Source organism: Panthera uncia, assembly GCF_023721935.1.
Source record: "Panthera uncia isolate 11264 chromosome C1 unlocalized genomic scaffold, Puncia_PCG_1.0 HiC_scaffold_3, whole genome shotgun sequence".
Lineage (NCBI taxonomy): Eukaryota > Metazoa > Chordata > Mammalia > Carnivora > Felidae > Panthera > Panthera uncia.
The window spans coordinates 16,381,132-16,394,872 of NW_026057584.1; the positions used below are offsets into that span (position 1 = coordinate 16,381,132).

The 13,741-nt window shown below is 45.1% G+C and overlaps 1 protein-coding gene across 4 annotated transcripts in view; it reads left to right on the plus strand.

Annotated features, from left to right (window-relative positions):
• EPHA4 (EPH receptor A4) overlaps positions 1 to 13,741 on the plus strand; it is a 149,587-nt gene that overhangs the window by 61,821 nt on the left and 74,025 nt on the right. For all 4 annotated transcript variants that reach the window (XM_049615826.1, XM_049615827.1, XM_049615828.1 and 1 more), the window contains one exon: positions 9,236 to 9,391. In XM_049615826.1, the coding sequence (XP_049471783.1) occupies positions 9,236 to 9,391 (156 nt within the window). The remainder of the gene's footprint in view (positions 1 to 9,235; positions 9,392 to 13,741) is intronic.

Consider the following 13,741-nt stretch of genomic DNA (forward strand, 5'->3'; position numbering starts at 1 on the left):
AACTTCACCCCTATCCGTTGTCTCATTTCATCATGACATCAGCCCCGCGCAGGAGAAAGTCGAAGTCCGAGGACTTAGTCTGTTCTAGTTCACATATCAGATAGATGGCAGGACTAAGAAGCAAATACGGGTCTAGAGGACTCTAGACCGAAGTGCTGGCCTTTCTCACTCTGTCCCCTGCTGCCCCTGCTGCAGACTCTTTTGGGGTCTAAAAAGAAGTCAGACAATGAGTAGAAATGTTAGAGAAAAAAGTAACCAGTGACTTGTTTCTGTACTACTTTTTGCTTTGGTCATTCTTTACTTTTACTTAACAATCTTTTTGTTGATGATTATGAAGCATCTCTGCCCTAAATATCTTCAGTTCCTGAAACAGATGTCCAGTCTATTCCTTTATAAACTTGATTGAGATAACCAAAATGAAATATTTTCCTTTTATCTGAAACTTTCTGTTTTCACCACCTCCCCTAAAGCCATTTCAAAATAATACCCTGGGGGTAGTGAGGACCCAAAGTCACTAAAATCAGGTCAGAGCCTTTACGATTCGTACAGCTTTTATGTATTATTCAGGTGCTCAGTACAGGCTTCTACCTTGGCATGGATGGGGCAAACTTGATTCCCATCTGGCCTTTCAGAACGAGAACCGCTGTCTTTCAGAAAGTGTTTTCTCCAGTATATATTAAAAAAATCTCTATATAATTGTTCCATTATCTAATCACTTAAAAAACAAAACACAACACTTGGTTTTGCCATCCTGAATGTAGTATCCAGATAACAGAAGAGTGTTCTGAAATCAAATAAACAGGAATTAAACATGCCATTTAATAGTTTTGAAGCACAATGTCAAAAGAAAGGGGCAATTCATAGTACAGGTATTAGGGGACAATTACTTATTGGAGACAGTGCTAGTTTAGTAAGTGTCCTTTAGATTTTTGGATTAATCCATTTTTTTTTAAAGATTTAAAAAAAATTTTAAGTAATCGCTATACCCAGCGTGGGGCTGGCACTCACCACCCTGAGATCAAGAGTCCCATGCTCTACTGACTGAGCCATCCAGGCGTGTCGGATTAATCCATTTTTTATGAAAACATTCTACAACAGGATCTGTTCTATAATGTTGGGGTTTATTACACAGTACAATTATACTGGTTTGAAGAATAATTTCGATTTCCTATGGAAGTCTTTCATTCTTTCAGTTTCAAAAAATGTCACATTTCTGGCACGTTCTCTCCCCCCCCCCCAACCCCAATTCTCTCCCCCCCCCCCCCGATAATAATGAGGCCCAGTTGTCATTCCCTGTAGAGTTTGGGTCCTAGAAAAAGGATGAGATGGTTTTACCTAATTTGAGATGAACTGTCCTTTGACATTGTTACTGAGAGATGGGTCTGTTTGTTTACTGTTGGGCAGTGGTTTTCTTTTTTTCCTTTTTTAATTTTTTTTTAATGTTTATTTATTTTTGAGACAGAGAGAGACACAGCATGAGCAGGGAAGGGGCAGAGAGAGAGGGAGACACAGAATGTGAAGCAGGCTCCAGGCTCCGAGCTGTCAGCACAGAGCCCGACGCGGGGCTCGAACTCACGAACTGTGAGATCGTGACCTGAGCCGAAGTCGGACGCTTAACCGACTGAGCCACCCAGGCGCCCCTGGGCAGTGGTTTTCAAAGTGTGGTGCCCGGACCACAGTGTCATCAACCTGGAAATTTGTAGGAAATGCAAATTCTCGGGCCCCATCAAACAATCCAAAACTTGGACTGAAGTCCAGCAATTAATCTTTATACGAGACCTGCAAATCATTCTGGTGGATGTTAAAGTCTGAGAGTGACCGCTCCCGGGAATAGAAGCTAGGCATCCTTGCCAAATTTGGCCTACTTTAGTTTTATTTGTGCTACGATTTTAGCGGCACAAAGAGCAAAGGCGAGTGTCATTCTTTTATTGTGTAGAGGAAAACAATTTGAGCTCAGGATTCCCAGGAAATAAAACCTGAAAACAATAGAAAGTGAAAGTCAATCAGAATGTCTAATTGCAAAAATGTATAGCATCTAAGAGATACTGTCCCCCAAATCAGGTTAAACGTCATTTAACCAAGGGAATCATTTTATTTTTATTTTATTTTTATTTTTTTTTTTTCAATATATGAAATTTATTGTCAAATTGGTTTCCATGCAACACCCAGTGCTCATCCCAAAAGGTGCCCTCCTCAATACCCATCACCCACCCTGCCCTCCCTCCCACCCCCCATCAACCCTCAGTTTGTTCTCAGTTTTTAAGAGTCTCTTATGCTTTGGCTCTCTCCCACTCTAACCTCTTTTTTTTTTTTTTTTTTTTTTATCAAGGGAATCATTTTAAAAGTGGATTTAGTTAATACTACTACTGAGTCAGGTCAGTCTTCCAGGAAGGTGGTTGATGGAAAGTTTATTCTTCTTCTGCAGCAATAGTAACAAAGGGTTTTTTATTAAGCTTCACCATTCAGAACTAACGGAGGTCCTGTAGGGTAACAGAGACCACAGAACCTTGGATTCCAGACCTAGTCCTGGAATGCTCTAGAAGGAACTACAATCGAAGATGAGTATGTTGGACTAGATCAAGTGTCAGCAAAGCAGTGCCCTCAGGCCTACCACCTGTTTTTGTATGGTCTGAGAGCCAAAAATGTTTTTTACAGATGACATTTGCAATCAATTCCATAATAGGGGACACTGTCTTTGATACCTAAGTAAGTGAAATGTTATCTTTCCAGATAAGAATTTCATTCTTGGGACGCCTGGGTGGCTCAGGCCGTTACGCATCCCACTTTGGCTCAGGTCACGATCTTAGAGTTCATGAGTTCGAGCCCCGCATCGGGCTCTATACGGACAGCTCAGAGCCTGGAGCCTGCTTCTGATTCTCTGTCTTCTTCTCTCTCTGCCTCCAGCCTGCTCACCCTCTGTCGCTCTCTTAAAAAGAAACCTTAAAAAAAAAAAGAATTTCATCCTTACCAACAGTAAATCTGTATTTTTTTAAAAATGACTTAATTATTACTATTTTATTTTGAATCCCATTAATAAAAAAATAAAGAAAATGTGTTAGAATTTTATCTTGCAATAGAAATACCTTCTTAATATTCTTTTTTTTTTTAACTTTTTTAATCTATTTTTGAGACAGGGAGAGACAGAGCATGAACAGGGGAGGGTCAGAGAGAGGGAGACACAGAATCGGAAACAGGCTCCAGGCTCTGAGCCGTCAGCACAGAGCCCGACGCGGGGCTCCAACTCACGGACCGCGAGATCGTGACCTGAGCCGGAGTCAGCCGCTTAACCGACTGAGCCACCCAGGCGCCCCACCTTCTTAATATTCTTAATCTTCCCCTTGGCCTGCAAAACCTAAATTCTGTGCTGTTTGGCTCTTTACAGAAATGTTTGCCAATCCCTGGACCAGTTGATTTTTAAGGTTCCTTCAAAAAACTCAAATGTTCAGTTACTCTCAGTGCATATCAGTAAAACCAGTGTTGAGCCGTGTTTTCCTCTTCGGGAGTGAAATCTGATCAGATGGGCCCCCAAACAGAGCCCCATTTCTCTCGCCGTCCTCCCCCATGAGCGCAGTAATTCAGTCCACACCGCCTAGGTTAGAAAATCAACCCTGCTTGGGACAAATCCTTAACTTTGTTTGCCTCAGTTTTCCCATCTATGCAGTGGGAAAACAGTTCATGCTCAGGGCTTTCCCGAAGATGGCTGAGGCTTGCGTTGTTATAAACACCGCAAAGCGGAAACCTTATTTGACAGATTGTTTTCCTTTCCCATCAATTTTTCTTACATCGTTCATATAATAGTCTAGCAAGTAAATGGTTAATCAGAGAACTGAGTTTGATAATGCCCTTTAAAAGTGACTCTGATATTTCTCAGGTAGATTTCCTAAACCTACCAGATCTACTGTGGAGCCAGTCAGTACGCCGAGGGCAGTGTCCCCATAGAACCTATTTGGAAGTGTGTGCAGAATAGCATGCCTACACGAAGAGGCTGGAGGGACCCATGGGCTCTCCCCAGCGCCATCAGTTCCCTGGAGACTAGTTTGCATATAAGGTTCAAGTTTCCTGGGTGCCTTGGTGGCTCAGTGGGCTGGCTAGGGTCGTGATCTCGCTGTTAGTTAAGTTCCAGCCCTTGGTGAGTTCGCCTCTGCCTTGGGCTCTCAGTGCAGAACCCACTGGGGATCCCCTTTCTCCCTCTCTCTCTCTCTCCCTCTCACTCTCCCTCTCTCTCTCTCTCCGTCTCTGTCTCTCTCCCAAAAATGAATAAACTTAAAACAAAACAAGACAAAACAAAACAAAACAAAAAGCCAAGGTTCAAATTTCCCCCAGAGAGCCACTGCTAAAAGTTCAGCCTTGACCTTCAGGACACTCTGTATTAAAATGCAAATTTGTTACCTAGGAAGGTAATTTTTAACCCTTTTGTGCCTATTTCTGAGTACTTGAGCCAAAATTAGGTTTTTCAAATTAGCTAGGTGCCTGAGAGCAGCGCTTAAATAGAAACTGACCCGATTCTCTGATTCTCTGAGGTGGGCTTAGGCTAAGCCTTGTAAAGGTGCTGGGGTGACTGTGACGCGTGCCCCAGCACTTTCTGCGCTCAGCCTTTACGAGAGTCCCCGTGCGCATGCGTGCAGCCACAGGCGCCTTACTATGAGGGACTTTGAGAGTAGCACTGTCCAACAGAAACAGATTGCAAGCCTCTCAGATAATTTCAAGTTTAGTAGCCACATGAAAAAAAGAAAAAAAGGTGAGATCCACCATGCGAAATTAATTTTAATGGTACATTTTTCTGACTTGCTATACCCCCCTGCATTATTGCTTCAATATGTAATCAATATAAAAACTATTCATGAGAGACTTTGCTTTTGCGGCCCTAAGCCTTTGGAATCCAGCGTGTATTTAAGGCTTAGAGCCTGCTCTGGACCAGATCAGTAGCTGCCTATGGCCTAAAGCCGTCGTACCGGCCAGTGCAGCTCTGAGAGCCTTTAGAAACTGCTTCGCAGGTTGCAGAGCATAGCACTGGTTGTGAAAACAACCCCACGATGGGCTGGGGGCACAAGTGGAAGCTGGGACCATCCTCAGTTCTTCTGTAGTCTGTTTCATCTGTGCCGGATTTTTGCTGACGGTCAGTGTTCACCCTGTGTAACTGCATACGGCACACGAGCCGGGGTTAGATACTGACTTCCACTTAATTGTGTGACCTCAGGCAAGTTACTTGCAACCCTCAGTTTCTTCACTTGCAAAACGCGGATAGTGATAAAGTCTCAAGCTCAAGGGATCCTTGTGAAGATGAAATGAAACGATGCCTATGAACACCTTAAGTGCTTGATGTATCATCACAGGTGCTGTTATCGTTAGATATTCTTACAACCAGAATGGTTTCAAAATGAACTGTAAAGACAGTCTTTATTTCTCTGAGAAGGGGGAAAACGACCACCCCATCTATATACAATGTTGTTAAAGAGTGGGTTTAACTAGCTCCTTGAATTTGGCATTGCACCTCGTGGCAATCATCTGTGCACCGAGAAATCCTGAAGGTACTACATCATCTTAAGAACATTTTGGTTTTGTGTTTCACCGGAAATTATGATGTGTAAGTATTCCACAGGGAAACTTCTGTAGAAGACTGTCCTTAAAATGCAACCTGTTAGGGCACTGGGTGAGCCGATGAAAGAAAAGAAGAGAGTTTTGCTTTCTCTTCTTGTCCTCACTTGTCTTCTCCTTTTGTTTAGAGTCAGCAGAAAGAGCTCATTACAGCAAAACTAAAGGAAGTGAATTCAGAGTTTTCACTGCACACGTGAACTCATCCTCCCACAATGACGTATCTGAAAGGCCCAATAAGGCGCTCCTTCCTACTGTACTCCAGCGAGGGGGCAGAAGGAATTACACAGGCTCTTGGGTGTAGAGTGTACAATTTGACTCACTCCTAACTTGCTTCCCAAGCCCCGGCCATAAAAAAAAATACAGTGGAATAGTTCTCACCTCTGGGAGAATGAAGGAAAATCACAACACATGTCAATGCTTGTTAGACCACATACACCTTTCGTGGGGATTTTGTTTGGAATGAAAGGTGCAGTGACATTTTTAAAATGCAAATAGGTGGTGAATAAATATGGGATCTACTTCCACATTCATGCACCAAATGCTAGACGACTGTGAACCACAAGAGCAAAGAAACGTACCTAACCATCAATTTACTAGGTCATTTTGAACGTAGGCAGCACAATGGCCGCGTGCATGAAAAACCACTCCTGTATTTTGAGGGAGCCTTTCTAAGAATGCTGAAATATTAATAACATGGTCTTAATGTAGTTGAAGACAAAGGAATGTGTTAAGGGCGGCAAGGGTGGCCGAGAATAGCACAATGACAATGTGGTATTTTTCCTTGCACTTGTCAAAGCAAGAGGAAGAGAGAGTAAAAATAGTCAGTGCGTTTAAAACACAACAGCCCTCAATTTTCCAAATGGGTATAAAACTCCGTGTTCCACAAATGAATTCACATACACCTAACTCTTGCCAACACATTCCTACCAGCTTCGAGGAAACGTAGACAAACTATAAACCTGCGATCTCGTTTTTCCCTGAAATTAACATAAATATACAACTAATTTTTGAACTTTAGGAAATGCAAGGCATCCTCTCATTTGACTTCTGTGAACTCTGAATTTAATTTTTTAACTGGGAGTAGTCTGATCAGAATAGAAGTTGACGAAATAGCAATGGTCTGTTTTTCTCTTCCTTACAACTTTCTCGACGTGCTCTGTTTTCGTGTTGCGGTGAATAAATCACAGGCCAATTTTTCTTGTCACTCTTCCACTTCCATTGTGAGTTTGTAGGTGTTGCTGCCTGATGAAGTGGAGGTGCATAAGGATCATCAAGAACATGGAGAATTAAAAAAAAAATTTTTTTTTAAATGTTTATTTAGTTTTGGGAGAGAGACAGGGAGAAAGAGAGAGAGAGACAGAGAGAGAGAGAAAACAACCAGGGGAGGGGCAGAGAGAGTGGGAGACAGAGAATCAGAAACAGGCTCCAGGCTCTGAAGCTGTCAGCACAGAACCTGATGCAGGGCTCGAACTCACGAAACCACGAGATCACGACCCGAGCCCAAGTCCCACCCTTAACTGACGGAGCCACCCAGGCGCGCCAGGAACACGGAAGATTCCAATCCACTCTCCAGATGCGGAAAAATAAAGCAATTTATGCCTTCTCCTCAGTCCTAGCTCTACCAAGCCTGGCACCACGTTTCCACAACTCGCCTTTGTTGGCTGTGACTCAGTAACCCCCAGGACCCAGTGGATTTGTTTCTGAGTTCCGGGACTCGCTGCGTTTGATGTGGGAAGGACAAGCTTGACCCTCAGTGCATCTTTCTCCCCAAGCTGGTGTTTCTGATTTTAGTCGAAACCCTAGGGCCATCTTAAGCATGACCAAAAAGCACCTTGCATGTTGAACCATCCCTAATTATGTGATGGGTATAGACTTGAGACACATAAATCTCAGTCATCGGAGCAACCTGTTTTTCTAAGATTCTCCGGTCCAGTGAGAGACGAAAGCAAATAAGGGAGAGATTGATCTCCTAGTGCTTTTTATTGTCGGTGCTCCACACATCATAAAGTTTTGGCTCGTTAAAGGAAATTCCATAAACAGCTTCAGTTAATAATAGTGAAATAACCGTGTGCCTTTCTGGAGCTTCTGCTAAACTCCCTTTCCGCTTGCCATTACCAGAGCATGATTAAGAAAATACCAACAGGCTGTTCAAAGGGGAGGAATAGACTCCAACTGGGAGCCGTACAGATGCTTGAGGGATGAGTAATGAGACAAGGGAACGTGGCCATATCTCCTCAGAGAATCACGCAGTTTTGCGGATCTCTTTTTTTTTGTCTCCTCATTCGAGTGAAACCCGCTGGGTTTCTGGCGTGGTCGGTCTCCTTTTGTGGCCAGGCTGATGGCAAATGCCTAACGGGCTCTTCTCCCAGCTGGTATTTTTGATAGTTTAGGAACATCTTAAGGACGAGATAAATGGACAACATTGAAAGTGAATCGTACTGGAAAGGTGGTGGGTATCTGTCACCTTTTTTTTTTTAAACCTCTGGTTGCCCGAAACAACTTTATTTTTCATGGCTTTGTCGCTGTGGGTTTACTACTGATGGTGTTGGTCAATTTCTATTCCAAGTGGAGACAGATTTGGGAGGTGATGGTGAAGGGCAGAGGGGAGAAGCAGAGGCAGGGGGGAGCAAGGCCCTATTAATTATTTTTTATTGTGAGGCTTCCCAGAATTATTGAGATTTTCCACATTAGGAAAAGCTGCCATCGGTGTCAGTGTGATGTTTGCGAAGATGAAGTCATGGAAAGCATGTCAGGTGCATAAAGAACTATATGGCCCATGTTCTCTGCAGCAGCCACTTAGGGTGTGTGAGCATAGGGAGGCAGGGGGGTGTTGAAAAAATAGAGAGAGGGAAAAACAAGAGGGTTTTATTAATCTGAAAATGAACATAAAATATCGGCTGATCTTAAAAAAAAAAAAAAAAAATCTTAGTGTGTTATAGTCCAGAATCTACGGTCGGTACTTTATATTACTTTCCCTTGAAATCGTGACCCATGTCTTACCAACTCTTTTCTTTTATGCCTCGTTGCCTTTGTTGGCCTTTTGCTTTGGTGCCCTGTGTACCGGTAATTAGGAAATCATCACCGATAATTTTTCTGTGAGCGTTTGGATACGCTTCCGACTCTTGGTTCAAGACCACGCTCTCAGATTCCGTAGCATGTAGCCAAGAGCGTAGGTTTGGGGGAGAGAACACTTGCGTCCAAGCTGGTCCCTGACCTTTACCTGACGCGTGGTCTGCCACCAAGAATGGACTTTTCAAAGCCAGCATCCCAAATTTCCAAGGGAGGGCTGATAACAGTACGTGTGTGCAAGCTGTTCATCGGGATTGGACGCCATCCTGCATGTAAGCAGCGTACCTGCACGCAAGAAGCCCTCGGGAAACATACCTGCAATCTGACGGATACCGCTGGTTTTAAGAAAATGTCTCCCGTCGGGCTCCTTGCCACCTGGCCGGGAATGTAATGACCTTTGAAGAATGACTGTAACCGATTAATGTTTTTCGTTGCCTTACCTGCGTCTCCAGCCAGGTGATCACTAGCGATTCACAGAAACGTCCCCCTCCTGCTGGGTCAAGGAGGTGACGTTTCGCTCTGCTCTGTTAGTGGTGGCTTATATTGGTGTGTGTTTCCTTCTTTCCCGTAGCCTGCAAAATTGGCTATTACAAGGCCCTCTCCACGGATGCCACCTGTGCCAAGTGCCCGCCCCACAGCTACTCTGTCTGGGAAGGAGCCACATCGTGCACCTGTGACCGAGGCTTTTTCAGAGCCGACAACGACGCGGCCTCTATGCCCTGCACCCGTAAGTTGCGTGCTTCTGTCTCGTTTCTTCGATGCCAACGGCTGCCGTTCCCGCCTGGCTGGGTCTTCTCCCAAGATGACCAGGCAGGGGGCAGGTTAGATGGACTGTGAAATCTTTTGTTACTCAAAGCAGGAGGAATGCTTATGAAAAGGAAGGATCCGTCTCGCTGTCCGGGTCGCCTTCAAAACGCACAGCTGACCACAGGCCACTTTCTGGAGCAGTGATGGAGCTCTCAGGGGTTGTCCGGCAGTGCGATTAGAGCTGAGATTGGAATTTATACATGGCTCTACCGTCTCCTTCGGGAGTCTTGGGGAAGCCTGACAGCTGCGGGGGAGACAGTTCCCGGGCAGGGTTCCGGGGACGGGATCACGTGTGGGCTGTGGTTTCAGTTTGGGCACTGAGGTCATGGCTTGCGTTGTCATTACCCTTCTTCCCTCTTTCCTCATAGTTTTGTGTTCATAACATTTAGGCCCGGGTCCTAATGAACGCCTGTTTAATGATAGGCACTCAATACATGCCGGGCTAATGAATGGATGGGGTTGGCCCCTTGGTATGCAGAGGAACAGAGGAGTCTGTTCTCCCACTTTCTGTGGACTGAGCTGCTAGTGTTGCCATTGCTTCCACCAGCACTGTGGGCTTCGCAGACCCTGCCGTGGCTGTGACCTTGACCAGAATAGGCAGCGGGGGGGGGGGGGGGGGGGGGCGGGGGGGGCAGGCGTTCCACTCATGGTGCTTCCATCGCGTGAGTCAGTGTGTCGAGGGACAGAGCCAGGCACGCAGGGTTCGCACATGTTCTGTCTTTGTTTCCAACATCCCTCCCTCCCCACAGTTAGGAGCAGGTTGACAGTTTAGTCTCCTAAGCTTCGTCTCCGGTTCCTCATCTGTAGAATGGAGTTAAAAATAGTACCTCCGTCATCGTTGTTGGTATTTAGCACCGTCCTGTGGGCCACGTTAGCATAGAAATGCAAAAAGTGACGCTACTCAGTATATTTTAGCTTTTACTGTGTTTATGGCTGTTACTGTTTTGTTCACTATTACAAATTCCATCTTGGCTGGCCTGGAGCCAACATCCCTCCAGATAGAAGTATTTTCTGGCTGTGAGGCCATTGTCTGGTTAAGTCAAGTATCAGCCTTAAAAGGAGTGGGAAGAGATTCCAGATCCATCCTAAATTTGGACTGAGATTACCGGACCCTCCAGAGTTTCTTTTATAAACGACGACAGCAGTAAGAACCATTTCACAGAGGCGCCTGAGTGGCTCAGTCAGTTGAACGTCTGACTTGCTTTCGGCTTAGGTCATGATCCAGTGTCGGGCTCTAGGCTGAACGTGGAGCCTGCTTGAGATTCTATCTCTCCTTCTCCCTCTGCCCCTCCCCTGCTCACACACGTGAGCTTCCTCTCTCTATCTCTCTGTCTCTCAAAAAAAAAAAAAATAACAAGAAGAACGGGGTGCCTGGGTGGTTCAGTCGGTTAAGCATCTGACTCTGGATTTCAGCTCTGGTTATGATCTTATGGTTCTGTGAGTTCAAGCCCTGCACTGAGCTCTGCGCTGGCAGTGTGGGGCCTCCTTGGGGTTCTGTCTCTCTTTCCCACCTCTCTCTGCCCCTCCCCAGCTTGCCCTCTCTTCTCTCTCTCAAAGTAAATAAATAAACTTAAAAAACAAAACAAAACAAAACAAAACAAAACAAGAAGAATCATTTTATGATACCCAGGTAATGTATCAGACACTTTCAATACACCTCATCACAGGGCTCATAGTAAACCAAATCTATAAAATAGGCATTATTTTCAGTTTATGCACGACGTAATTGCCAGCTCAGAGATGTTAAGAAGGAGCCCAGGACCCCACCCCAGCTTGGTGCACAACCAGAAGACTGACATTTTTCTTATCACAGGCAGGCTCTCTTGTCCACTCCCCGCCGGGGTCGAACTCAAACTCCCTCCTGAGGGAAGGAGAATACGAGGGCCAGCCTTGGGTGTAAGCGTAAATGGGCAAAGACTTCCTCGTTTTCTTTTTGTGTTCCTTCCCTAGACTAAGTACTTTTTCTAGATGGCCATGATGTTTGATAAGCTCAAGTCCCAGGCTTTTTCTTTTCCAACCTGAGTATCCTCATCCCGTGTTCCACTCTGTGGGATTAGGTAAACACTCCTCCTCTGACCACACCGGCTGCCAACAGTTCCCTGGGTGTGGGGTTTTAGGGCACCAGTACACTCAAAGGGCAGTATTGGGGCCAGACCGTGTGATGGCTGCCTTCATGCAGTCTATCTTTCCATACAGATAGAGCCTTCCCCAGCCTGCAGCCCGACTGTGTTAAGAACCTCATAAAATTCATCTTTGATGGCAAGATGGTCTGGCTCTTGCCTCCAGGCATTTTCAGTCTCATGATTCCGATCTGTCACCAGCATTCTAGGACCATGGGCCCATCACGTAACTACTGCAGCTTGCTACATGGGAGCAGCTTAGGGAGACCCCAGAGGTCACCACCTGCCTGGGTTACTGGAATGCTTTGCCGTGTGTGTAAGTGTGGTAGCTGAGCCCTTGGAATTTTATGTTTGCGTAGGCATAAATTGTTGGCTGTATCTTGAGGATCCAAATGAGAAAAAGAAAATACGGGTTTTAGCAATTGGGGGGCATCAAAAAGTTTCAGAGCTAAAGTAACTTTTGCATTTGTCGGCGATTGCTTTCAATAACGTGAACAAAGGAACACTGGCAGCTTTTTGTGTCACTGATAAAAGATCCATGAAAATACCGACGCAATATGTGATCTTTTTCCCTCCGGTCCATCCTCTTAGTACTCCGCCTACACTTTACTGACTCAAGCTCTTTGTGTTATTCTAAGTTTATTGCGTCCCTCTGACTCGAGCTAGGAGGAAGCACGGTGCTGTTAACACCACAAAGTTCTGAGGTTGTTCAACCCCTCGACGCCGCTTACCCATCGGTCAGCTGGGATTCTCATGATCTGCCTGTCGGGTTGTTTTGAGAATTAAACAAGAAAATATTTGTAAAGGTCTGGCACATGGTAGGGATCTAACAAATGTTTGGTCCCTTCTTGGGTCCCCAGCTGGTCACTTCCTCCCCCAAACCACGTCCACACCACACTGCCAGCGTGTCTGACTGCCTCTCTATGGTGCTTTTTTCACTTGACCGTGCAATTGAATTGCCCAGTGGCTGCACTAGACTCCAGAATCTCTGGGGATAAGATTCAGGCATCAGCATTTTCAAAAGCTGCCCCCGTAATTGCATTGTAAACACAAAGTTGAGCCCACTTCTCTACAGAGTTTATTTTTAAGTGGTTTTTTTTTTTTTTTAATTTAATAAACATTAACTACATAAGACTCTGAAGACCTCCTTGGAGACAAGGATAATTGGAGGGGGGGTGACCATATTTTGCTAATAGGTTTACTAGTAAATTAAGCAGCAGAATTATAGTCTCTTCTACTTTACAGCTCACGTTAGATTTTTCCCTTCCTGCACTGTCCCATACTGTAGCCACTAGGCACATATGACTCTTTAAATTTAAAATTCAGTTTCCAATTTATGCTGTGCCATATTTCAAGGGCTCCCTAGCCGCATGGGGCCAGTGGTGACCATACTGGACAGCTCCTCTGTGGAGTATTTTTGCCATCGCAGAAAGTCCTGGACGGCACTTAGTAGGCATTTCAATAGAGAAGACAGTGGGAGTTTCTCAAAGAACCTCCTGTTCAAATAACCCACAGAATGAAGCCCTTCCCCCTTGCCTCGCCCCCCCCCCCCACACCAGCTTTATCGGATTCTTTTGAGAAGATGTGGGGGAGAGAAAGGAACATAAACATCAGGGATCCTTTCAAACCGACTCCAGCCTTTAATCAGTTCTTACCAGTTGGTTAAGCCAGGTGACAAAGCCAATTCCCTTGTGCTGACAGCCATGATAATCAGGCACCTTCTTTGTTCATTATGCTATCTTTAACTCCAGCATTCTCATGCAGCCCTGCATTTAGTGATCGCTCACTGTGACGGCACGCTAATGAAGAAATAAAACACACTATCTGAGCCTCATTCTTCTAGCCAAAGAGAGACTCTGCTCCACTGGTTTGTAAAATCAGGTTTTTGTTCACTCGGGGAACGATTAGACCAGGTGAACACAAGCAGCATCGGCTAATTTAGAAGGAAACACCTAAGAAGGTCTTCATACCATGCACGCTGCTTGAGAACTTCAAAGGATTAAATGGCCAATAAACACTATCTTTAGGAGTGCCTCTCTTGGCGCTTCCGGTTAAGGTTAGCATAAATGGCCGCCTGTGGGATAGGCTGTATTTCTGTGGAAGCATCACGAATATTTTCGAGAAAATAATCCGCACCCCGGTTAGAACAG